At 44.8% G+C, this 27418-nt stretch overlaps 1 protein-coding gene across 1 annotated transcript in view; it reads right to left on the bottom strand.

Annotated features, from left to right (window-relative positions):
• Nucleotides 1-1003: 1003 nt before the first annotated feature.
• LOC138246608 (phospholipase A2 inhibitor NAI-like) overlaps nt 1004-27418 on the bottom strand; it is a 97967-nt gene continuing 71552 nt past the window's right edge. Inside the window, exons 4-5 of the mRNA XM_069201308.1 lie at nt 5018-5167; nt 1004-1309 (exon numbers count right to left, since the gene is read on the bottom strand). Of these exons, the coding sequence (XP_069057409.1) occupies nt 1185-1309; nt 5018-5167 (275 nt within the window). The 3' untranslated portion in view covers nt 1004-1184. The remainder of the gene's footprint in view (nt 1310-5017; nt 5168-27418) is intronic.

Below are 27418 nucleotides of genomic sequence, written 5' to 3' on the forward strand. Positions count from 1 at the left end.
AGGCATTACATGGGAAGGGGAATTGCCAGTCATAGAATAGGAGCTCTGAAAATTTATGGTAGACTAACTCACTCTGCAAAGTATATATAACACGCTGAATATTCACCTTTCAGTGTCTATATTTAATTTGAATATGTACATCCCTTACATACCTACTCCCTTATTCAAGCGTCATTGAAGGGAACATTCACTCAGCCCCTAATGCTAATGTTGTTAATAAAAATAACAATACTATATTAAAAAAATATGAACACAACTTAGGGTCCCCTTCACAGAGGTAATTTACGCATAGTAAAGTTACAAGTGTGGAGTCTCCACACTCCGGGCAGACTGTAGTACAGAAATTCTGACCCAAATGTGGAGACACTGCCCTGAGTGCAGTGACTCAGCTCTCATACCTTTAGAACATGTAAGTTACCTTTGTGATTCATGCCCATTGTTTGCAGTGTACAATCTTTGATGCTAAACATGTCATGGAATGTCCTGCTGATGTCATGTGCATGCAGGAGGCAAAGGTGAAGTACTTCTACTGGGTGGTTGGTGACTTCAAGGAAATGGGCATTGTGTAGGTGGCCCTCACCGTTCCTTGCAGCGAGGTCCACTACTTTTTCACCACACGAGTACATTTGTCCTGTTATGGCTCCCTTTTAGGTTGCCCTAACTTTAGAAGTGCAGATTGTAAATAGGAATTGGCTTATTTTTTTGTGGGTGTTTACACGTCAATCCCTAAACCCCTCAGTTGTAGTAAGTATTCCTCATTTTCCAGCCTCACCCTTCGGTCCTGCCCACATTTACAACTAAAATGTGTACGTTCGTGTGCAGAGACCCCACACTCATCTTAGAAAAATATAGCATAATTGGGCCTGTAAACTTGGCAAGTAAGTTTGTGAAAAACATGTTGCAGTGTTTTTTGTAATATTAGAAAATGAACTACAAGACACAGTTTTAGAATAAGACCATGTGTGTCCCTTGTTTCAGCATAAAATGGAGACGGATCTCTGGAGAATATACTATCTTCTCTTTATTAATATAAGATCAAAGAAAAGTGCAAATTTAGGCAGAACCATACTCATTAGTACTTGATCATTATATGCAGTAATTCTATTTTGCAGACCTTAAAGAAATACAATAGCCAGGATAAAAACAACAAAAGAATGCACTTCCTGGCTGGTGCTGATTGGCTTTCACCACAGAGGCGAGAAGCAATCAAAGTGTTGAATAGTTGGGATGAGGCGACCTGGAAACCTGATGGACGGATCACAACTCGCCATATTGACACAGCCGCTTGCTGTCAGTTTAACAGGATTATCTATGAAGAAACAAAAGTAGGGATCAACAAGCAGCAGTGCACATAAGACCCGCCTTAACTAATACCCCAGTTTCTTACACCCTCCATCCCTGTACATTCTTCCCACCAGACAATGCTGCGACTATAGCTATTTTACAGAAGAATCAGGCCCATATTTATACTTTTTGACGCACAACTGCGCCAATGCAGTTGTGCGTCAAAAATTTTACCGCCGGCTACGCCATTCCAAAGCGCCATGCGGGCGCCGTATTTATTGAATGACGTTAGCCGGCGCTGCGGACTGGTGTGCGTAAAAAAAAATGACTCACACCAGGCAGTGCCGGCGTAGGGGAAAATGGAGCTTGGGCGTCAAAAAATGGGGCAAGTCAGGCTGAGGCAAAATTTTGGCCTCAACCCGATTTGCGCCATTTTTTTCAACGCCCAACCCCAATTGAAATTACTCCTGTCTTAGCAAAGACAGGAGTCATGCCCCCTTGCCCAATGGCCATGCCCAGGGGACTTATGTCCCCTGGGCATTGTCATTGGGCATAGTGGCATGTAGGGGGGCACAAATCAGGCCCCCCTATGCCACAAAATAAATACGAAAAAAAATACCTACCTGCACTTACCTTTCTTTCCCTGGGATGGGTCCCTCCATTCTTGGGTGTCCTCCTGGGGTGGGCATGGGTGGCAGGGGGTGCCCCTGAGGGCATGGGAGGACACCTCTGGGCTCCTTCCGAGCCCGCAGGACCCTTAACGCCTGCCCTGACCCAGGCGTTAAAAAACAGCGCCCATCAGGCTGGGCGCCGTTTTTTAACGTCTGCCCCCTCCTCAAAATGACGTCACAGTGTAAATAAGGCGCACAGGCCTTAAAGTCATTTTTTAGAAGGGAACGCCTCCCTTGCATATAATTAACGCAAGGCAGGTTCTCCCTTCTAAAAAATGGCGCACATGGTGGAACTTTGACGCCCGCTGCGTCGGATGTCAAAGTATAAATATGGGGCAGTGTTTGCGCCGAATGTGCGTCAAAATGTTGACGCACATTCGGCGCAAACAGAGTATAAATATGGCCCGCAAGGTCTTTAATGAGGCCCTCCCTCCTGTTCAAACTTTCAATTAGAGATACTCATCTTTTTACACCTGAGTGCTAAATGCCAAGAGATTACAAAGGCAATCAATATTTCAAATTCCCTCCCAAAACGCTTTCCTTTTTTCATGTAGGTTTCACATAACTAGGCTGTTTTTTAAAGCATGAAGACCCCCAAACTCAAGGCAATCACTTACAAATTCATGTTGTGAGGGGAAGAAATCAGTGGTGTGAAGTTCCCTGTGCAGGACCACCAATATGCATTACAGAGCTGAGAAGGTAGGTTCTCTGAGTTCACGGGTGGCCCAGTCGATATGGTGCATGATCTTAACCAAATCAAATTCACACTCCTCACTTACTTAACAACAACCTGGAGCCCTTAAAAGGAATTTAGTATTGTGGTTATTGGCTATAGAACATCAGTTCCCAACCTATGGTCCGGGGACACCTGGGGGTCTACAAAACCTCCTCAGGGGGTCCGTGACAGCTTACAAAATTAAATAATATTAACAGATTAATAAAGTGCATAATGATAATGTGGCTAAATGTACTATTGAAAATTTTTAAATTTACTATAAATGTCAAGAAATTTGAAATTAGAGGCTAAAAATTAAATGAGTAACCTCAGATTGATTCAGTGCAGGTGAATCAAACAGAATATAGCATGGACAATGTATGGCTTCCATTGTATTTAGAAAAGCACCAACCTTCTTATTAAATTACATTTTTTATTTTTTTCATTTATATTTGTTTGCAAAAAAAAATGTGTTATGATTCATGTATGTGTTTGATGAATGCTTGTTGCTGTATTTTTTGTTTTCTTTTGTGTTTGAAATCATCAAAAATGTTTAGGTCTCCTGCTTCCAGTAATGACTCAGTGGGGGATAGTGGGGTCCCCGGGTTCCAATAATGATAAAGTGGGGGTCCACAGAAGTCAAGAGGTTGGGAACCACTGCTATAGAAGATTGTGCTAGGCCGAGGCCTGTGCATCAAGTGGAAGAGAAAAAGCAAAGTTCATGGGTCCAATTCACAAAGGTAAAGTTTGACCAAAAGTCTAACTGTATTACTTTTTGGCATTCACTAATATAAAAGTTTGACTTAGACCAAAAGTCTTACTTAGAACAAAAGTCTAGCTTTACTACATTTCAGTTTTACAAAAAAAAGTTAGACCGAAGGTTTAATTTAAACTAAAAGTCTAACTGTACTATTAACCTCAATTACTGCTTGACTGGCGATGGGCCCTGAACAGTGGCACATGGTTAGGGGTAGTGATGGTTGATGATTGCAACAAGTGGTGGGGCATAAGTGCACTCATATGATTCCGCTCTTCAAGCGAGTATAGCAAACAGGCCCAATCCACTGATATTTAACTGCAGTTGCCATCTTGGTCACAGGTTTCAAATGCTGCTGGTGCCCTTTGCCTTTCTCTCATCTAAGATAAAAAATAAAAACAATTGCCTCCACTGATCCTTCAAACCTGGCTAAGAGGCAAGAGAATATGGCTGCCCATTTAACCTTTCACCAACATTACCAGCCTTGGCCCACCAGCCAAATCACTTTCACCTGCCCAGTTACCCTCATTCATGCACACTCACTCATCCCATTCAGGAATTCACTCTCCTTCACCCAAATGTCTTTCTTGACCTACTAATGCACATTCATGCATCCATAGTAAGCTTTCCACTACCACTCACCCAACACAAAATACTCAGTCACTCATAATTAGCCACTCACTCAGTAAAGCAATGAGATTTGCAGTGTTGAACTGGCCAGCTCTTTTCTCCTCTCTGTTGAAGATGCTACAATTTAACTTTCTATGCTTTGGACATCGGTTCTTCTGTGTGCCCCTTGCTAAATGCAGAAAAGTGCCAACAAATTATCATTGTTTCTGCCTGCCGGCTCAGCAGAATGCAGGACCGGGACATTGATGGCGGCTCCACATGGAGCCGCCGTCAATGCTGCTCTGAGGCGGGTGCAGGAGCACCCGTTGCGCAGATCACTGTCCATAAATCAGGCAGTGACCTGCATGACGGGGCACTTCATGGTGGACCCTGCAACGCCCATTTAGTGCATGGGTAGTGCAGGGGCCCCCAGGGGGGCCCCGGAGCACCCCTTCCACAAGTCTCCCCTGCCATGGAAAGGCTGGTGGAAAAAGGGTTCTTTATCTGGCGCTGCCCTGTCAGATAAAGTATTCTGCCATTGTTAGGATGCCTGTAGGCGGTAGCCTAGCGGTGGTGGAAGGTCGCCTGTGGCGGTCCCCACAGCCTTCATTATTTGGCGGCTGAGGTCGCCATAACGGAGGTGGTCATTACTGCGCCACCGGCATGGCGGTCTCGGCCGGCAAGTTCATAATGAGGGCCTATGTATGCTTTTGCTAACATGCTGTTTCTAGCATCAACATTTTATCTTGTTGTGTAGCCATAGAAATAATACATTACACATTTAACTTGGCTTAAGATTCACGTTACACTGGGACACAAGGTACCGCTTTAGCAGAGGGCATTCCAAGGTCAGCACAGAGTGATAGGACATTCTTTGCATGCTGCTCAGCCTGTCAGGGTCCATTTTGACCATGTGCTCACTACCTTTACACAACTTGCTTTTGAAAGTGCATGCTCTGCAGACCATTGATGCTAGCATACCTCCAGTAAGGTCCTCGTCTCCTATGAAATAAGAACAGTGTTCCTCCTCCCCAGTGCATTCTATTCTTGTCACTTCATCACACCCGGAGGTGCCAAGAGTTAGACAGGCATGACACGTAACACCATTCAAAGTGCTGTTTCTTGGTCCAACTGTGAATTCAAACACAAAATCCAATTAGAAGCAAAACATGATAGAGGCAGAGGTGGGCTGACTTTGGAGAAAAGTAAGATAGTCCACAACAGGTAGGTGAGAGTGAAAGGCAAGCAGAGGTGGAGAGTGCACAGTGACACACTTACAGGCCAGATGCAGAATAAAAATATGTTACTTTGGTGTACTAAGGTAAGTGATGTCTCATTCATAGCCTGGCTGTTCATACTGGATTAGGGGTTTGCGAAATTTGCGTAATTTGCCTTTGCACAATTATGTGAATTTTTGGCAAAATTACTCAAATTACGAACAATATACAAAATGCAAATCCATAATTTTGCGCTACATTGTAAAGCAAATTATGTCCGTGCATCAGTTTTTGACACGAGGACTTATTTTGCACTAAAAACTAAAGATTCTGGCTCGTATTTATACTTTTTTTGCGTCGCATTTGCATCGTTTTTTGACTCAAAAACGGCGCAAACTTGCAAAATACCATTGTATTTTGTAGGTTTGCGCCGTTTTGCGTCAAAAAGCGGCGCAAATGCGGCGCTAAAAAAAGTATAAATACGGGCCTCTGTGTGTTCACTGTAAATGTTTACTGCACACGGTGAGTAATTCATCACAGTGGCATAATGGTGCATTTCGGGAATTTGTTAGTTTGCCTCTGACTCCCATTTGTGTTTGTGTGGTTCATCATTTTACAAAAAAAAAATTGTCGCGTGAATGATAACTAATGTGAATGGATTTTAAATGGGTAAGTAATTAAACGCCACATATCTATATGTTAGAAATTGTGATTTCCTAATTGCAATTCCATACGAATCGCAAAGTGCAAATCGTAATTCCAAATGTACGAAACTCCATTGAGTTTCTTTTGTGATTCACAGTGAGTCACAACAGACCTACCTCACGAATATTAATGAGTCAGGTTGCAATTTGTGACCCATCATAAATCACAAACATTATAAGGATGGTGGCCTGCTGGGGTCAGCAGACAACCATGCCTTTGAATGCTTTTAAATAAAGCAATCTTTTTTTTTTTAAACACAGCCCATTTTCCTTTGAGGAAAAGGGGCAGCGTTTAAAGGGAAATAAATGAACATTTCCTTTTTTATGAGTAGGCAGTGGTCCACGAGAGCACTGCCTGCTCTTAAAATATATATTCCCAACCATTCTCAAAGGGGAAGGAGTCCACTAGGAATGCTTTCCTATTTGAGAATGGCAAATGTTTTGCAACCACATTTTGGTCACAAAGCATTCGTACATACCTGTCCAATTTGGTATTAGGAAGGGACACCCCCAACATCCCCTTTTCTAATACCAAATTGGACGGCCAAATTGCTATTCGATAACAATTTACCAATTTGCAATTTGGCCTTTGTACATTCCAAATTGCATTTTTCCAGTCAAAATGCTTGCAATTAGAAAAAAGCTTTGTCACTATCTATTGTTGCTGAAGCGCAGCCTTATTCCAGACAGGTCTCACACACACACACACGTATGAGCGACACATGCAGTCACCCGCAAACACACCTATACTTGTTACAGACTGCTACTTTTAGCTTTCATGTGCAGAAACTAACTGCTATGATAATGGTTTAGAAAAAGGAGTACAATGTTGTGAGGAAGTAGATCTTTTTGTGTTGTTACCCCCAGTTTTTGGGTGTGATGCTACTGGTTTTTGAACTCTTCACATTATGCACTGTTTTCCAGGTTGATATACGTGGCTAGCTCCAAATTGGCATATTTAACTTTCCAGTATATTATGTAGGAAAGATGCCAATGGCTAGGAAACATTTGATGTTACCTGTGGTTTGAGGCACATGTTGTTCCATCCACTAGGCTGACAATCAAAATATGGCCTTGGGCCTACCTGAGTATCATGACTGCTGCAGCTTTGAAACCTGCTGTTATACCTGTCAAAATAACCCTTTATAACAGGAGAGAACCCTATACTCAAATACTAAATAAGTCACCCTTAAATGGGCCATTTCCACTTAAAAGTAGTACATGCAAGAATTTAGTGAAGGTATGTCCCTACAGTGACTAGCCCCCAAAGGCTATTTTCTCTGTAAAAAGACTGCAGCTATCCTATACGAAAAAGTAAAGTCAGAGTAAAATTTATCTTGAGTTATCTTGAATGAAGTTGACAGAATGCACTAATCACTATTTTCAATGTTTTAAAAATCGAATTCACTAGTAACGTCATATTATTATTAAATATTTAGGAAACAGGACTCTTAAAGTTTATAATTTGTCTGCCTGAAACTCCAATGAGCTAATTAGAATTAGCCTGCCAGCAGCTGGCCCCTGTCACTGCTCTTCTTAATGAGGGTTGAAAACTGCTTACAGAGAATAAAACAATGGCTTAGACTTTTTGGCAGAAAGACCTTGGTGTGAGGTATGTGACTGCTATAAGCTTGGGAAGGATAGTTTTAAAGAGGTCAGAAACATCATTAATTTGGAAAGGGAGCAGTGTGAGTTATGTGAAAAGGGACTCAGGGAGATTAGAAGACTTTGGGGTAGATTTAAGAAAAGTGGTGCTGCACCAAGGGCAGCACCACTTCTCTTGCGCCCCTTAGTGCCCCCCTACTGCTACTGCCATATTTATATACACCGCACCATGGCAGTTGTTAGAGAACTAACATCAAACTTTTTGATTCTAGTTTGGCGCTTTGCAGGATTAGCCTCACAAATTTTTATATATATATATACTCACTGAAATAACCAAAAGTTACAGGGGCGTTATAGTTAGGTTAACATTTCTAACATAAAAGACCAGTGAAATTCAACAGTTACCTCAACTAACTATAGCTTGTGCCCTGTAATGCACTGCTTATGACCTCACATATTGCATCATTCATGTCATGGTCAGTGACATCATTGATGACATCTCAAATGACATCACTGATGACATCATCAAGTGAGTGTAAGTGGTTCTATGGATGTGTGAGTGGATGTACGGTGGGTCTACTGGTGAGTGAGTGGTTGAGTGTGTTGGTGCTTGGGAGACTGAGTGGATGTGTAAATAGCTGTATGGGTGACCATGTGCCTATGTGAGAACAGTGAATGGGTGTCTGAGCGGCTGCACAGGTGAGCAAGTGGGTGTGTTCTTGCCTATCTTGTTTGCTGACTGGGTGTTTTAGTAAGTGTATTAGTATGTGAGAGTCCATCTTAGTGACTGCATGCATGAGGTTTACGTGTATGAGTGGGTATATGTATAAGTGATTGGTTGTGTCAGTTGCTTTATAGGTAGGTGAGTCAGTTGATGTGTCAGTTTCTGCATCGGCAAGTGAATGGATGTGTGAGTGAGTGCATGGCTGATTAAGTGGGTGTGTGAGTACCTGCACATGTCCGTGAGTCTGTGAGAGAGGTTTCATCAGGGAGTGACTGGGCGTGTACGTGATTGTATCAGTGACTTGGGGCCTCATTTCAAATTTGGCGGTTCCGGGACTGCCATGTTGGCGATGGACATCGCACCTCCAACAGGCTGAAGGAGAAGACCACCATATTATGGCGGCAGTTACAACAAAATATAGCCAAAGCACCACCAGCACCGCCACCCTGGTCCAGCCAACACAGTCAACAGTATACATCTGCTGGCTGGCAGAGACCATGGGGCATATTTATACTCCGTTTGCGCCGAATTTGCGTCGTTTTTTTTTCGACGCAAATTCGACGCAAAACTAACTCCATATTTATACTTTGGCGTTAGACGCGTCTAGCGCCAAAGTTCATGGAGTTAGCGTCATTTTTTGGCGTGAACACCTTCCTTGCGTTAATGAGATGCAAGGTAGGCGTTCCCGTCTTAAAAAATGACTCCCAGGCATGTGCGTGGTATTTATACTCCCGGGCAAAAATGACGCCCGGGAGTGGGCGGGGCAAAAAACCCTGCATTTGCGCCTCTTTTTAACGCCTGGGTCAGGGCAGGCGTTAAGGGACCTGTGGGCTCAGAATGAGCCCAGAGGTGCCCTCCCCTGCCCCCAGGGACACCCCCTGCCACCCTTGCCCACCCCAGGAGGACACCCAAGGATGGAGGGACCCATCCCAGGGAAGAAAAGGTAAGTTGTGGTAAGTATTTTTGTAAATTTTTTTTTGTGGCATAGGGGGGCCTGATTTGTGCCCCCCTACATGCCACTATGCCCAATGACCATGCCCAGGGGACATAAGTCACCTGGGCATGGCCATTGGGCAAGGGGACATGACTCCTGTCTTTGCTAAGACAGGAGTCATGTTAATGGCGTCTGGGCGCCCAAAAAAAATGGCGCAAATCGGGTTAAGACGATTTTTTTTGCCTCAGCCTGACTTGCCCCATTTTGGGACGCCCAAACGCCATTTTTCCCTACGCCGGCGCTGCCTGGTGTATGTCGTTTTTTTTCACGCACACCTGGCAGCGCTAATTTTTTTGGCGCAAAACTGCGTTAGCGCAGTTTTGCGTCAAAAAGTATAAATATGGCCCCATGTTTCTGCCGGTCAGATTACGAGGTTGCACCCTGCCAACATTTCTGCAGCGGTCGCACCACCACAGAAACCCAGGCAGAAACCAACTATATAAAATGCGACACTCACCTTTAGGAAGCCATACTCGTCGGGAGCCACCATGGAACCTGAATTACACATCTTCCCACTGCTCCTGCTCGCCCACAGACATCGGAATCAATGCCAAAGATGACAACAGCAATCATGAGTACACACACACTTACCTGTCACATTTGTAAATTGTCAAAGTGTGCATGCACAAACAAAATACCAATCGGAAACGGGTGACAACACACACATAACCTGACACTGACACACACTCACAGACAGCCACATACAACACACACATAAACAAAACACACACTATGGCCATCACACACACACTTCAGAAACACACACCTATGCCCAGAAACACAGCATATGCACAGTCACACACAACACACAGCACCACCAAACGACACTACAACACCACAACTGCAACACCATCAATGCATTGGCAAGCACCCACAATAGACACTAACCATTGACAAATCACACATACAACACTGCGTACCACAGGGAACGAACACACACTATCACACAACCATACAATGCAGCATTCAACATACCCAACAAAAACACATCACAACATATCTGACATACCATTCACAACACACAGTCAAAGCACCCAAAAGCACACAATGCTTCAACAAACACATGTCGACACAAACACCAATCATACCATTACAACAACATCATACACACACTCGTCACTGGGGGAGAAATGCACTGCATGCAACCTCACATGCTGCCCAGACAAAATAGGTAGCACAAGCATCACTTATACACAAAACCTCACACACACAAACGGTGTCAGCCATTTGCTAATATGCCCTAAGAAAAGAAATCCAGGACAAATATGTAAAGTCGAAAACAACAACTAGTTGGTCCACATATACATCAAATAAAAAAATATCCAAGCCCATAGGCCAGTCCAAATATATATAGTGCAACATGCATTTGATGCACATCTTGGTGCCCCAAACTTGACTCCTGACTGTCATGTAACCTCCACAGGTAGGGGCATTAAGGGGGCAGGCAGACACCTCAGGGATTATGGGGGTGGAAGAGGGAGACTTTGGGCTTAGGCTTGGGAGGGGGGTCATTTGAGATTGAGCTTGGCTTGGGGAGGGTTGGGTTCTCTTGGGAGGGGTAGACTTCTTGGCGGGGAAGGACAGGGGTACTTGCAGGGGGGTAGGGGATTCCTTGGAGGTGGAAGGGATGGGCCTGGGGATGGAAATAGAGCATATATGGGTCTCGCTTTGGGGAAGCGGAGTAGGGAAAGGTCAAAACATGAAAGGAACACTTTTTAAACACACAGGGACGGTCATCAGAATGGGGTTTGGGAGTGGAGGGTGAGGGAGTGGTTGTCTGATGTGTTGTTGTGGTCGTCGTGGGAGTGTGAGTATGGGAGGTAAGCTTATGGGTGGTGGCTGTCTGTTGGATGAGTGAGGGCGTTTTTATGTATGGGGCTGAAGGGGTGGAGGTGCTGAGGGATGCTGTGGTGGGTGAATGACTGTCTGTTGGGGTGGTTACTGCAGGTATGGTGTATGTGCCGCATTTAAGAATGTCAGTGGTTCCGATGTCTGTGGGTCTAGTGATTGGGGTGGATGTCTGAGGGTCTGCTGTGGTGCTGTCTGCGTGTAAGATAGGTGTAGTGGATGGATCTTTGAATGTTGGTGTGGTGTTTGCTGGTGTGTCAGGTGTTGTGTCTGTTATGCTGAGGGTGGTGGGGATGTCAGGTCGTGACTGTTGATGTGTGTGCCGGTGTATGTTGCTTGTGTGCATGCCAGTGGTGTGTCTTGTGTTTCTGTTGGTCTGAGCTACCCTTGGATGTTGAGGTGGATGCATGCTTGTCTGTCTGGGTGCTTTGGCTGGATCGGGGAAGAGGTGTTTGGGATTAGGAAAAGGAAGGTGGAGGTGGAGGGGAAACGGTACACAAAGGGTAACTGGCTACCATCAGTGTGGAGGCCAGAGCCTGAAAGGATGCCTATAGGCCAGCCAGTGCACCATGAATGCCCTCCAGGAGCGCATTACTCTGTTGTTTCTGAGCTGCCAGACCCTGGATGGCATTCATGATGGTCGACTGACCCACAGAGCTCGAACTCAGGAGGTCAGTAGCCTCCTCACTCAGGGCAGCAGGGCTGACAGGGCAGAGGTGCCTGTGGCAAAGGAGAAGCCTACCATCTTGGGTGAGCAGGCATGGCCAACTGGGTGGGGAGGTACAGGGAGGGTGGTGGTTAGAAGCGGGTGGCAGATAGAGATGGTACTCAGGTGGTCTCAAATGGGTCCGCCACTGCTGGTTGTATGATGGACCCAAGCATGCCAGAATATCCCATGCCTTAACAATACAGTCAGAACCATGACCACATCATTTTCATGCATGCCTTTACAACGAATTTCATTGGAAAAGCATGCCTTGTAAAGGCATGTGTGGAAGCGCATGTGAAACGGCATGCGTGGTTCTGTCATGCAACCCCCCCACTGGCCTTGAGGCACAAAACTACCCCCACACCTAATACCTAAACTAATCCAAATGAGCCCTAAAAAAACTATCCCAACCCCTCCACCCCAACCCTAGTACCCCCACCTCCCCACCCACACTGAACCATAAAAAACTACCCTGACCCCCCACCCCTGACCCAGAAAACTAAACTATCCCAACCCTCTCACCCGCTGAGACCTAAAACAGAACTACCAAACCCCCAACCCTTAAACACTAAACTAACCCAGACCCCCCACCTGTCCTGAACCCTAAAACCTTCCCCCAACAAGTAAACTACCCAGACCTCCCCACCTACCCTAAGCCTTAAAAACTAAATATCCCCAACCCCACCACTAAAAACAACCCACCAACACTGCCCCAACCCCACTTACCTCACTGTGTCCTCTTCCAATACTTCTTCCTCTTCTCCTCCCTCTTCCTGCCGTTCCTTAGGCTTTCCCCCACCCCCTTAAAAATAAACAATCCCGACCTCCACCCTAATCCCTAAATACAAATGTACCCAAACCCCCTACTCCCACCCCTAAAAAAAAAATAACTCAACCCCCTCACCCTAAGCCCTTAAAAAAAATAGCCAAACCCCCACCCCACCCCTTAAATAAGAAAATAGACTGCCCTGACCCCCACACAAACCCACCAACCCCAATCTAATAATCCATCCCTCACCCTTACCCCAGCCCCACTTACCTCACCGCATCCTCCTTGTCCTATCCTGAACAATGCATGGCTTTTTTTGTGCCTTAACCATGCATATGTGTAGTTCAGCACATGCATGGTTAAGTCACAGAAAAAGCCATGTGTTGTTCAGGCAAGCGTGGTTATGCTTGCGTGGAAACATCTGCATCCTTAAGGATGCGTTGATAAGGACGTTTCTTGCCACCGCCAGGGAGTGTCAACTAGAGGAGGATTCCCATGAAAAAGGCATGGATCCTGCCCCCCCTCCGTGGCACTCCCCTCGCCCTTCAGGCCATTGGGTTCCTCGGTGCCAGTGGTCTCAGCACTTCGGTTCCCGTGGTCAGCAGCTTCCCCACTCAGCTGTGCCCTGTCTCCTTTGCCTGCTGATGCACAGAAAGACTGAGAGAGAGAGAGAGAGAGAGAGAGAGAGAGAGAGAGAGAGAGAGAGAGAGAGAGAGAGAAAGAGAGAGAGAAAGAGAGGGTCATCACATTCTTCATGCACAAATACTTTACAACATGCACAACAGTAACAAAACAGCTCTTGTAAATAACGCCCCAGTTAGAAACCATTCAGAGCCTACAACACGTCTCAACAGAATACTTCCAAATTCCCCACATGACAACAGTTTCACCTACAACATAAGTCAACCATCTGACCACTACTTCACCATCCTATCAATTCAGGTGTAACTCAAAAGCATCATGTGCAAGATGGATTGCCTACATCAAACATCTGTCCTCATACAGAGCATCACCGTTCATCATCAAATCAGTCTAAGAAAATCCAGTTAACTGATAATACAATATCATGCCTAATCCTACTCCACACCTGTTCAGTCCATCACCAGAAAAATAATGTTCCATGATAGTAAGCTCATTCCACTTCACATATGACACAGCATGTTGCTTACCAATCACATGCATAACTGATCATTCTGTACACAACTTACACACTGGCAAAAACCTCAGATTAATACACTACAGGTGGCATTTCCATCTAGTGTGCATCACAAAATGACATATCATGTCATTGAAATATCTATCTAAATACGTGTAAAAGATACCTTAGGGGTTTCTGCACCTACTAATCTGATAGATTGTCACATTGACAATAATTAAATGTACTGCAATAGGGACCTACCTAGTACACAGGAAACATCCACAGACAACTGCAGGGAGCATAGTTACAACAACAAAACAATGGACACCACACAATGTGCATGAAGGGCTCATACCATTACACCATGCATGCTGAATCAAAACCTCTACATGACAACATCTGAACACCTCCATCACTAAAAATTGCAGAGACCTGTGATTCCCACTACCTAAGTCTATAACTAACACTTACACAACTGATTACTAATGTACCCATGAATGACACATACACCTAGAGTCAAGCTAATTTAATTACAACATATTCCACAACACTATCGGGTTTATGTGAAATGGAGCACCTGCTACACCATTAGGTCAGGCTGAAATGAGCAGAGCCATACCCAAAAGTGTCCGAACTGACTCAGATTTGCAAAGGTGAGTCTGGGGAAAAAGAGGGTACAATATCAAATCAGGCCCAAAGTATCAATTGACACATGATGTAGGCAGCAGATAGCATATGTTGCACTCACAATAGGTATGGCATTGGCCTATACAGCATGTACAATACACATGGGCTAATGTTTCAGCAGACTGGCCACTTACCTTCTCTGCACCAAATACATTAGGGCATAAGGTATTTTTACACATGTCAATGTGATACCATGAAATGTCAATGTCTTCTTGTCTCCATGAATTCCACATTGTAGGATGTCTCAAATGTATGAATCTGACATGATAATGGGGACACCTCCTCACACCTCATAGGGATTGTAGTAAGCTGACCATACCAAAAGCCTGATTTGGATGACAGCCTCATGTGAAGTGTCCAACTATTAAAGGACACAGGGTTACTTGGCCTTGTTACTCACATGTCAGACCCAATGTTGTACATATAGCAGATCCAGTAGAATAGAAGTGCTCCTAGACCAAAGAGCTATACAACTTACCACTGGATAAATAAACTTGGGGACACTAGGCAGGAAGGATGACACAGCAGGTTACAAATATGTATGGCTGAGTAGAATCACGCATATGAATCAGTCACATTTGCATCTCCACATGCAGTCATACTATATGGTAGACAAAGGTGATTAAAATGTTCCCATGAACAATACAATTGCCTCATCTGTGTTTGTATATTGGCAACTGTAGCACCATGTCTTCCTAGCAGTCACCATACCAGTAGTACGTACCACATTGTCAGAGCTGCAATACTTAGGCATCATACACTAAACTATAAGAGGCAATTACATGGTTTCTGTCAGTACTTACCCCCTTGTGGCTGCTGTGCTGCCCTCAAACGCCCATCCACTTCAGGGTAGGCCACCACCAAAAAAATGTGGTTCATTGGGGGGGTCAAGGTCCGATGGGCACCCCTCCCTTCTTGGGAGGACATTCCCAACTGGGCTTCTGCTGTCTTCCGGGCCAAGCGTCTCAGGTCCTCCCACCACGTCCAACAGTGGGTGTTCCGCCGGCTGTAGACCCCAGGGTTCGCACTCACTTGGCAATGGCACACCAAATTCCCTTCTTCTGATGGGCGTTAACCTGCAATGATAACACAAACAAAAGGAAAAACTAATGTCCACTTGTTCCATAGCACTAGTAGTGGATAGTACACATCAGTGACGCAAACATTCCCATCCTCTCAACTCACACTTATTCATAGATTATCATCTGCATGCATCAACACCTTCACTACTTTAACAATCAGATACACCATCATTCACCATACCTATCACACATTGGTATTGCATTGGACTCACCTGCTCTTCTGGTGCACCATGTAGCTGCTCATACTGGGGTAGGACCTCCTCCACGAGCTTCTCCAGCTCCTCAGGGGTGAAGGCAGGGGCCCTATTACCTGTAGGACGTGGCATGAGAGGTCCCAGAGGCAGTACACAGCAGCTCAGGTAGTGGAGGTCTTGCTGGCAGCAGTGTCAGGAGTCATGTGAGCAATTCTGCAGAAGTGGTGGTCACGTCTGCCATGTACAGGACAATCATCGCCGGCAGACATTGCCAGTGGCCCAAGTCCGCCAAAGGCAGCAATGTCTTCCAATGGCGAATTCCACTGCAGCTGTGACCACCTTACGCCTGTGGACTTAGGTCACTTCCTGTGTCCAGTACAGTAGGTGAGGCGGCTGCCATTTTAAACACACTACATGTATAGAAGCGTTTTATCATCTGGGTCACCAACTATACCCTATATCATACAGTACCACTGTAAGTTCTGCCTTCATGTTTAGTTGTCAATTTCTGTATCTGTGCAGTATATGCTGTGTACAGGAGGACATGTGTTGTTAGCAAAGTACACCTACTCAGATGTTCCCATCATTCCTAGAACACGTAGATTATGAGCAACAATATGTGTAAGACAAGACAAATGTGTTGGACTTACAACCATGTACAGACACAGATAAATCTATATGTGCATTCAATAGTTAAGTCGGGGAATGTGCCCAAGGAAGGTGTCATTGGGTTCATACCTATTTGCTGTAATGTAGATATCTGAGTTTGTAACTGAACTCCACAGCAGATATGTGTGAGCTGTGTATCTGACTTTACAAGGTGTTGGCATGCTGCATTTCACATACTATGTTGAAATGTTCATCACATAGATTTCCTGCCATAAGGAGAGGACGACAACCACCAGTGAACTGTCTACTAGTATACCTGAACACAATGGAGAAGAGACGTTGTATCCAGACATATTGGCTGAATCGTCGCACCTTCATGGGTCTTTGTGATCAATTGGAGCCAGATCTGATGCCTGCCATTCACAATCCTTATAGCATACCTCCGTCTTTCAAGTCTTGTCAGTGCTGCACTTCCTGGTCACTGGGTCCTTTCACAAAACAGTAGCCCTAACTGCAGGAATGTCTCAGCCCATGTTCAGTCTGATTTTGAGGGATGTTCTGTATTCTTTGTTGAAACACCTGGCAAACTACATCAGGTTTCTCCAAGGTGCGGATTTGGCCTCTGTGGAGGCAGAGATATATGCTATGTGACACATTCCACATGTGGTTGGAGCCATAGATGGCATCCATGTAGCCTTGGTTCCCCCCAGTACCAATGATTAGAGGTTTAGGAACAGGAAACACTACCACTCAATCAACTTTCAGGTAGAGTGGCAGACCAGTACATTTCACAAGTGAGTTCCAGGTATCAGGGGTCAGTCGATGATTCCTTCATTATGCGGAACAGCAACGTCCCACTGCTCATGACACAACTCCAAACAGAAAGGGCCTGGTTGGTTGGTAAATTACAACTGGAATGTGTGTTTGAAATGTATGTGTAATAACGTGCCACACACGTATGTAGTAGAACAAGGTTTATTGACAGACTCCTGCAATACCACCTCATCTCTTGTCTCTGCCTCCTACTCAGCTCTCTATACCAACATTCTAGGGTGTACTCCTGGTTGTTCCATTCTCCAACATTCTGTAGAAGATCCTTGGAGTGCTCCACTTTTACAAGGAAATGTGGTACATATAATTACACAAGGTTAAGTTTCCTAAAAGATAAGATTATAATGTTTGTATAATGAATACACTATATAACTTGAATAACGTTCCTATGTGAGTTAATGACAATGTTATAACAAATCATAACACTTCCTCCTTCCCACCAATACATAATAGAGTCTGCACCTCAATTGTATATTACTACTACATATTATAGTCTTTGTGCTATGTTGGACTAGTTTTCCTCCTTGGGGGATCAGTTGGGCTTCTCCTCATCGTAGTATCACTCAGTACCTTGCTATTTCCCTATTCAACCTCCAACTCGCTGTCTTGGTCTCGAGTTATGCGGTCCATACTCCAGGTGCGACCGTCCTCCAGGGTCACCACATTCTTATGCACTTTCGTTATTCTCAAAGGTTTTGAGAATTTGCCGCCTTCCTTCCGAATGGGTCCAGGGAGTTTTACTCTGACCCATTGCCCAATGACCCATTGTTTATTTCTTGTGCCATATTTGTTATCTTACCAGTCCCGGTTCTTCCTCTGGTTCTTTCGTACTTTTGTTACAACCTCCTCTCGTCGTACCCAACAGGGTTCGCCCCCTGTCAACCAATTAGGATTCAATTTAGTCCCTAGTAGCCTTCCTTTGAGCGAGAGGAATGGGGATATCCCTGTGACCAAACTGGGTGTGGTGTGATATGACCACAACATTTGCTTGAGCGCCACTTCACAAGATTCTCGTGACATGGTCACTAACTGCAAACACTCCTTGATCATCCTGTTAACTCTTTCCACAAGACCATTAGCTTTGGGGTTATACAATGATGTCCTAAAGTGCTGGACCCCACTTTTACTCAAGAACTCCTCCATGGCCCCTGATGTGAATTGTATGCCATTGTTTATAACAATTGTACTTGGGATCCCTTCTCTGGTGAATGCTTCCTTCAAAAAATCCATGACATCTTGTGTTGTCACATTATACACGATTTTAGTCATCACCCAATGTGAGTGATAATCAACTAAGACTAACAGAAATCTATCTCTTGCTCTAAAACACGTGAGGGGTCCTAGGATGTCCAACCCCAGTTTGTCCCATGGTTTGGTGGGGACTTCAACGGGAGACAAAGGAGATTTGTGCATAATTTTAGTTTTGTCGCTCATTGCACAATTAACACACTCATGCACAGTGTTTTCCACTAACCTGTCCATAGTGGGGAACCAGTAAGAGGCCCTCAATTTAATTTTAGTCATTGTCCTCCCTAGGTGTCCCTCGTGTGCCAATCCTATAAGCTTGTCCCATAACTCTCGTGGGGGAACGATTCTCTCCCCTCTCATCACTAAGTCATTGGCCATATGCAGCTCTGACCGCACCTCCCAATATCCCCTTAAGTCTTCCTCTATCTGTTGGGATCTTTCTGGCCAACCATTCTGTATCTTATCTTTTAGGGCCTGTATTGTTTGATCGTTGTCTGTAGCCACAACCCACTCCTCTCTGCTAATGCCTGACAATTCAAAAAAACAAACTGGTTCAGTGGTCTCATTTTGCCTGTCTTGCTCTCCTTTCCGGTGTGGTCTTGAAAGGCAATCTGCTAATATGTTTTTTTTCCCTGTACATATTGCATTTAGAAATTGAAGCCTTCAAGCCCCGTAATCCATTTGGCTATACGTGGGGTGGCATGGTCACTGTCTTCAGCGGTGAATAAAGAAACAAGGGGTTTATGGTCTGTTCTGACTAGGAAAGGCAAGCCCCGAAGGTAGAGCTTAAAGTGGTTAATCGCCCAAAAGCATGCTAAGGCTTCCCTCTCTATTGTGGAGTAAGGAAGCTCAGCCTCTCTATCCTTTCCTCCCCCTCCACACATTAGGATAAAGTGGCGCCTAGACCCTTCCCGCTGGCATCCGTAGTCAGCCATGTTTTCCTGGGGTCAAAATTCCCTAAGCTGGGACAGTGTGCTATGGCATCCTTCACCTTCGCAAAAGCAGATTGACAATCAGTATTCCACTCAAAATGCAAGTTTTTCTTCAATAATGACCTCATGGGGGCAGTGACCACAGTAAACTTATGGACGAACTTTGACATGAACTCAGCCAAACCCAAAAACGATCTCAGTTCTTCCTTACTAGCAGGTGCCGGGGCCTATTTTACCGCTATCACCAAATCGCACATAGGTTCTACTCCATCCCTACTTATCTTATGCCCCAGATATTCAACTGTCTCCACCCCCAGTTGGCACTTATCCTTCCTGATTGTCATGCCAGCATTGTCAAGGTCCTTGAATACTTCTCTCAAAATGGAATTGTGCTCAGATTCTGTGCTCCCATACACTAATATGTCATCTTGAAAGCACATTATTTGTTTGATTCCCTGTAATACACTTTGCATGGTCCTTTGGAATACTGCAGCCGCTGAAGCAAGCCCAAAGGGCATTCTGCGATATCTAAAAGCCCCAAATGGAGTGATAAAGGACATGAGTGAACATGATGATGGGTGCAATTCCACTTGGTGGTATGCAGATGATAAATCTATTACGCTAAAGTACTCAGCTGATCCTAACATACTCACCATTTCATTTATTTTAGGTAAGGGGAACCTGTCTACCCATATGTTGGCATTCAAGTCCTGCAAGTCTACACATAGGCGTATACCTCTCCCATTAGGTTTCCTGGTCACCACTATGGGAGATAACCACAAGGAACTCTCAATGGGTTCTATTACTCCTGATTTAATCAAGTTATCTAATTCTTCCTTCATGGGCTCCCTCATCAGGTACGGGATGGATCTGACCTTGTGTACCACTGGTGTTGCATTTTCCTTGACTTTAATATTGTGTTGATAGTTTTTCAACAAGCCTAGTCTGTCCTCAAACAGTTTAGGGAATTCTTCACATATGCCTTCACTCATTCTTTGCATTCTACTAGTAATACTTGTTCTTTGTTGTTGGGATTCAGTTTGACCCCTAATTCCTTTTGGTATCTCCATCCTCACAAGTTGGACCCTTTATCAGTGACATATACCATTCCTTCACTGTGCTGATCCTTGAATGATATACCTAATTCTAGCATACCCCTTAGGGGTATGGGATCATTGTTGTACCCTCCAGGCTTTATATTGGCCAGACGTAATTTGTACCCTTGGTTTTAGAATTTGTCTGCAAAGGTTTGGTAGTTCATGAGAGTAAATGGTGAGCACGAATCAGTGTACGCTCTCACACTAATTGCATCTAGTTTTATATCGCATGTGGGGTACGAATTATTGGGGGGTTGAGAACCATGCTTTTCCTTGACTTGGAGGATAAACTTGTTACCTAAATCAGTGAACTCTTCTACTCTGTTTACTAATTTCCTATTACTCCTATTATTCTTACATACTCGAGCATAATGCCCCTTGGCACCACATTTCCTGCACAGGCAGTTACGAACAGGACAAAAGGGACTATTAGCAAGGTGTTTGTTGTTCCCGCATCTAAAGCATTTCCCTTTCGTTGCTTCTTCAGATGGGTTTTTCCATATCAAAGTGGCTAATAGTAGAGAGTCTTCCTCCTTGTTAGCCATTCCCTCCTCCTGCTTAATTTGATTGTTTATTACCTTCACTCCTTCCGTTTCGGGTGTATTTTTGATCTCCCTCATGCACTCAACTGTGTGCTCAATGCTCTTTGCAATATCAACAGCTTCTTTCAGAGAGGGGTTATGTGTTAGAAGCTTCTCTTGCACCCGTGTACTGTTTGTGCACCTCACCAACTGGTCATGAATTAGCGAATCCTCTAATTCCTCAAATTCACACATTTGGGCCAGTCCTCGCAGAGAGGCAATATAGGTGGCTACTTTTTCATCCTTGCCTTGTATTCTACAAAAAAGCCTATGGCCCGTATTTATACTCCGTTTGTGCCGAATTAGCGTCGTTTTTTTCGACGCAAATTCGGCGCAAAACTAACGCCATATTTATACTTTGGCGTTAGACGCGTCTAGCGCCAAAGTATGGGCAAATAGCGTCATTTTTTTGCGTGAACGCCTTCCTTGCGTTAATGAGATGCAAGGAAGGCGTTCCCGTCTAAAAAAATGACGGCGACGCAAATGCGTCGTATTTATACTCCCGGGCAAAAATCACGCCCGGGAGTGGGCGGGTCAAAAAACCCCGCATTTGCGCCACTTTTTAACGCCTGGGTCAGGGTAGGCGTTAAGGGGCCTGTGGGCTCAAAATGAGCCCACAGGTGCCCTCCCATGCCCCCAGGGACCCCCCCTGCCACCCTTGCCCACCCCAGGAGGACACCCAAGGATGGAGGGACCCATCCCAGGGACATTCAGGTAAGTTCAGGTAAGTATAATTTTTTATTTTTTTTAATTTTTTTGGGTGGCATAGGGGGGCCTTATTTGTGCCCCCCTACATGCCACTATGCCCAATGACCATGCCCAGGGGACATAGGTCCCCTGGGCATGGCCATTGGGCAAGGGGGCATGACTCCTGTCTTTACTAAGACAGGAGTCATTTAAATGGCGTCTGGGCGTCGAAAAAAATGGCGCAAATCGGGTTGAGGCGATTTTTTTGCCTCAACCTGACTTGCCCCATTTTAAGACGCCCTAACGCCATTTTCCCCCTACGCCGGCGCTGCCTGGTCTACGTGGTTTTTTTCCACGCACACCAGGCAGCGCCGGTCTGCTAGCGCCGGCTAACGCCATTCCATAAATACGGCGCCCGCATGGCGCTTCAGAATGGCGTTAGACGGCGCTAAATTTTTTGACGCTAAACTGCGTTAGCGCAGTTTAGCGTCAAAAAGTATAAATATGGGCCTATATCTTTCCAGGACTATATTCACTTTGTGGCCGAAATGACTCTCCAATTTGTTGAAAGTTTGCTGGAAAACATCTAAGTTGTCCCCCTCTTCTTCTACTTCATCCCCTAAGTCAGTCAGGTTCTCATAAACGTTCCTTCCCTGTATCCCTAAGTTATGTAAAAGTATGTGTTGTTTCCTCAATGCCGTTAACTCCCCCCCCATGGCATTAGGTAAGTTTCAAATAGTTTTGACCATTCCTTCCAGGGTAAGTTGGGTTCACCTATTTCATTTAAAAATGGGGGGGTTAGGACATTCCTGCTGCTGCCATGCTTGCTAAGAATAATTTCACAGTAGAGTAATTATGACTTTATCAGTGTGAGTCCTGTACTTTGGGTCTTTAGTATTCAGCTTCTGCATGGTCACAGCTCATGTACATACTATCTGCCAGCCAATATGCCACAACAGATACTCATCCACAATATTTTGAAATTATGGGAATTGCTGCTGAGGGATATCCTACCTAAAGGGTTATAGATATCTCTAATCGTGCATATATACAATAACATACAAAACTTCCCAATTGTATAACAAAGAACACAATAAACAAACTTGAAGTAAGCTACTTTCTTATTACTAAATAATCTTATGCAATACTTTTCAATTATGTAAAGATGAACACAATATATATAAAAGATTTTACAGTAGCTGCTTCCTTATCTCCAGACACTTTCTGTATTTGTTAATTACTGTGACAACAAGGTAATTGAAAAGTCTTCTTGCTGCCTTGATTCGTTCTGTTGTGGTCGCCTGTGCGCCTTTTATTTTGACGGATAAATGCCGCTTCCCCAGGTTGAGCCTTTTATTCTGAAGACGTGCTAGCCGAGGTTCCGCCTTCCCAGCTCGCGGAAGTTAAGGGAACATCTTTGTGAGGAGAGGATATAATTCAGTTCTGTGCTGCTCCTCAGCAGTGCGCTGATGCCGCTGGACTCCCGATGTACACGCACGAGGTAAGACCTTCAGTTCCACCGTAAGGCACCCATGCTGCTTTTCTCACGCTGGCAATCGAGCGCGGTGCTCCTCACCACAATTGTTTCTCACCTGTCACTCGAGGCGCTCTCTGCTCACCACAGCCGTCCCTCACCTGTCACCCTAGGCGCGCTCTTCTTCCAGTGCCCATATATTTTACACAGCGCTTTCCACAGCAACCTCCGCCCGCCATGACATGGCAGCGTAATCGGACCTTCACAGAATCTTCCACGCGACACACACACTAGGTCTCTGCGTAGGAAGCAGGGCAGAAACTATCCTACTTCTCACATCTGCTTGAGGATGCTATATTCTAGTGTACACTCTCCTATATAGGTTGAAATTAGTAGTGGGAGCCTTCCTAGCTGTGTACACTCAACAGGTATTCACTTAAGGCACTTCACTCAGCCGTACCTTCCCTTGTAGTGCACTTACAGTTCTGTAATGTCTCTCTGAGGTGCTGAACCAATCAGGGGCAAGGAGTCTTCACTGCCCCTGCGCAGATCCCATCCTCGTCACCAAAGTCCTCTGTAATAACGTGCCACACATGTATGTAGCAGAACGAGGTTTATTGACAGACTCCTTGCATAGCACCTCATCTCCTGTCTCTGCCTCCTTCTCAGCTCTCTACACCAACATTCTAAGATCCTTGGAGCGCTCCACCTTTACAAGGAAATGTGGTATATATAATTACACAAGGTTACGTTTCCTAAAACATAAGATTATAATGTTTGTATAATGAATGCACTATATCACTTGAATAACGTTCCTATGTGAGCTAATGACAATGTTATAACAAATCATAACAGTATGTCTCCTGTCATCACAATGTTTGGTGTCTCACATATATGTGTGTGTTTTCTTTACCAATTTGTTCACAGGTGACTCTGGCTATCCAACCTGACCTTGGTTGTTGACACCAGTGAGGTATCCAACCACGCCAGGTGAAGTCCGCTACAGTGAGTCCCATGGGAGGACAAGGCGTGTCGTTGAGCGAACCTTTGGGCTCCTAAAGGCAAGATTTAGGTGCTTGGACAGATCAGGAGGAGCCCTCCTTTACCCACCCAACAAGGTATCTCAAATAATAGTTGCCTGCTGCATGCTCCACAATATTGCCTGTAGACGACAGATACCATTTATACCAGATGAGGGGGAGCCAGCAGAGCCTGTGGGTGCTAATGCAGATTTGCCAAGTGATGAAGAGCCAGAGGAAGATGAAGCAAGAGACTCTAAGGCAGATCTCATCAATGAGTACTTCAACTGACAAAAAAGTATGTGAAGTAGACATAATGTTGTGGGTCACATTTGCAACCTGAAGTAGATGGGTAGCATGTCACCTCCTTTATTGCATCGTCTGTGGGCTTGTAGATAGCTCCAATGCCTATGGGTGAGTTGTGCTTGCAAACTATAAACTGAATTGTGTACAGAACAGAGTGGTCTTCATTATCATGTATTGTTGTAACAGATGCAAAGTTACACTTCTGGACATGACTTCCCTGAACTGAGGAGTCTATCCTTCTATGTTCTATCTCTCTTCTCTTCCAAACACAGATTTGCCTAGATCCTGTTTGGTTGATCAACCTTGGCAAATGACAGACAGTGTCAAACGCAGATGGGAATTGCAGACAGACATGAGAAGTGGGCATGGCTGATACCAGGTAACTTTGAGTCTTGAGTATGTGGAGTGTGACTGACATTGTTAGACTGTCAGGATACTGTGGTGGAAAAGTGTTTTCCCATGTAGGTCACCTGTAGGGTACATAAGGTTGTCAAAATCTGTCATTTGTGTCAAAATATGTGTCTAACTCATGTTTAAATGTAGTACCACAGCCTCTCCCTGCACAATGGTAACAGTTTTAAGTATCCTACCTTGAATCTAGCTTTCAGTTTGTTCCTACTTTGCAGACCAATGTGCATGTCACTGTGGACTGACGTAGGTGAGTAACAAGCCTACATGCATGTAACCAATACAAGTGAAAGTTTCCAGGTATGGGTAGATCAGTACTGATCTCTGTCTGAACCATGGTATATTTATATTTGGAAGCTATAGTATGGGTATGTGATAAGGCTTTGCCAGGTGATACAAAGAACCAATCTGTGTGCCTCCTGCCTTGTTGGTAGAGTGGCATGACCCTAACTTCTATATCGTGTAGTTTAGCTTTGAGTTCAACCTTAGCAGACATCCAGATGCTGCTCTCAGTCATGCTGTTTGTGCTGTTAGCATATATTTCACTGATTGTGTGTAGTTGTAGTTTACGACCTATTTGGTATCTGTCCTGTTACAATCCTATTGTAATGAGTCTCCTACTGATGGAGTCGATGTATGGGATCCATAACAATGGGTGTACAATACAGAGGGACATGAGCAGTCTAGAGTTGGCATGCCTAACTATTGTACATGTTTGATAAATGAGACATGAACAGGACCTGTGTTAAAGTGTGATTTATTGTGGAAATACAAAAAGATATGTGACCATAAACTTTAAACGCACACACAATAATGTTGATAGGTTTAGCAATCGTGGATGACATCATCAGGGTAGCTGCTACACCATTTGGGAACACAAGTCCAGTGTCCTTGCACCATAGTAAAATGGATATTGGTTACAGAACAGTCAACAAGGTGTTTATGGGGCACCAAGGGGAACAGTTCAGGAGAGCTTTACTTCCTGGCAGTGGGTTTGGTCTTGGCATCTGCTTCTGCCTGATGTCTGGGTGGACATCCACGTTTGCATGGAGGTTCTTCAGCTACAGAGGGTGGGGTGACAGAGACGTGTCCTTCACCTGCCAGGGCCTCCATTCCACTAGCAGCCGCTGATGTGGGAGGGCCTGATGTATCATTGGGTGTGTGAGTGGCTGTATGGGTGAGTGACTGGGTACATGGGTGACTGTATGGGTGAGTGTCTGGGTGCATGAGTGACTTTATGGGTGAGTGACTGGATGTATGAGCGGCTGTATGGGTAAGTGAAAGGATACATGAATGGGTGTATGAGTGAGTGGCTGGATGTATCAGTGGATGTAGGGGTAAGAGAGTGGATGCATGAATAGCTGTATGAGCGACTGTTAGGGTACATGACTTGATGTATGGGTGAGTAAATGGGTGCATGAGGGACTGTATGGGTGAGTGACTGTGTGTGTGAATGGGTGTATGGGTGAGTTACTCAGTCATTTAGTGGCTGTATGGGAAGGAGAATAGGTGCATGAGTGACTGTATGGTAAGAGTATGGGTGCAAGAGTGACTCTATGGGTGAGTGTCTGGGTGCTTGACTTGCTGTATGGGCTAATGACTGGGTGGGTGAGTGCATGTATGGGTGAGTGATAGGGTGTAAGAGTGGATATATAGGTGAGTGAGTGAGTGACTGCATGAGTTGTTGTATGGGTGACTGGCTTGGTGTCTGATTGGCTGCATGGGTGAGTTACTGGGTGAGTGAGTGCCTGTATGAGTGAGAGATAGGGTGTATGAGTGGATATATGGGTGACTTACTGATGGCATGAGTTGGTGTAAGGGTGACTGATAGGGTGTATGATTGGGTGTATGGATGAGTGGCTCGGTGTGTGAGTGGCTGGACGGTGACTGACTGAGTGTGTGAGCAGATGCATGGGTGAGTGAATGGGGCATGATTGCTCTTTGGGTGGGTGATTGGATGTTTGAGTGGCTATATGGATGACTGATAAGGTGCATAAGTGGATCTATGGGTGAGTGAATAGGCGCATGAGTGACTGTATGGGTGAGTCTACTGACCCGGCACAAAAATTAAAAAACTTTCACATGCACTGGGAAGCTAACACACCATGCAGATCCGAAGACATACACATTCTCAAGTCAGGACAAGTCACAGTTCCATTTCAGCAACCAATGAAACAAAAGACTGGCAGCACATCTGCTTGTGCCTGTTAGAATCAGAAAGAGTAATGGAAGGGATCAAAATATCTGTCTATAATTTCGTGGCCAATCTACTACTTGTTTCTTACTCCCAGCATCCTAACCCACCCATAACTTCAACTGACAACAGCCTGCCTCAGAAGCACCACAAAAGACATACCAAAATTATACATATCTGCAAACTTGACACAACATTCACTCCTTGTAATGCCCCACACCACCGTCTCATGAATGCTCATCATCATGCAAAGTCCACTTTTGGTAAATTCCAGAGATGTAGAAGACCTCACTAATGAATGTATATATTCTTAACATTGAGAAGT

Source organism: Pleurodeles waltl, chromosome 7 (assembly GCF_031143425.1).
Source record: "Pleurodeles waltl isolate 20211129_DDA chromosome 7, aPleWal1.hap1.20221129, whole genome shotgun sequence".
NCBI lineage: Eukaryota > Metazoa > Chordata > Amphibia > Caudata > Salamandridae > Pleurodeles > Pleurodeles waltl.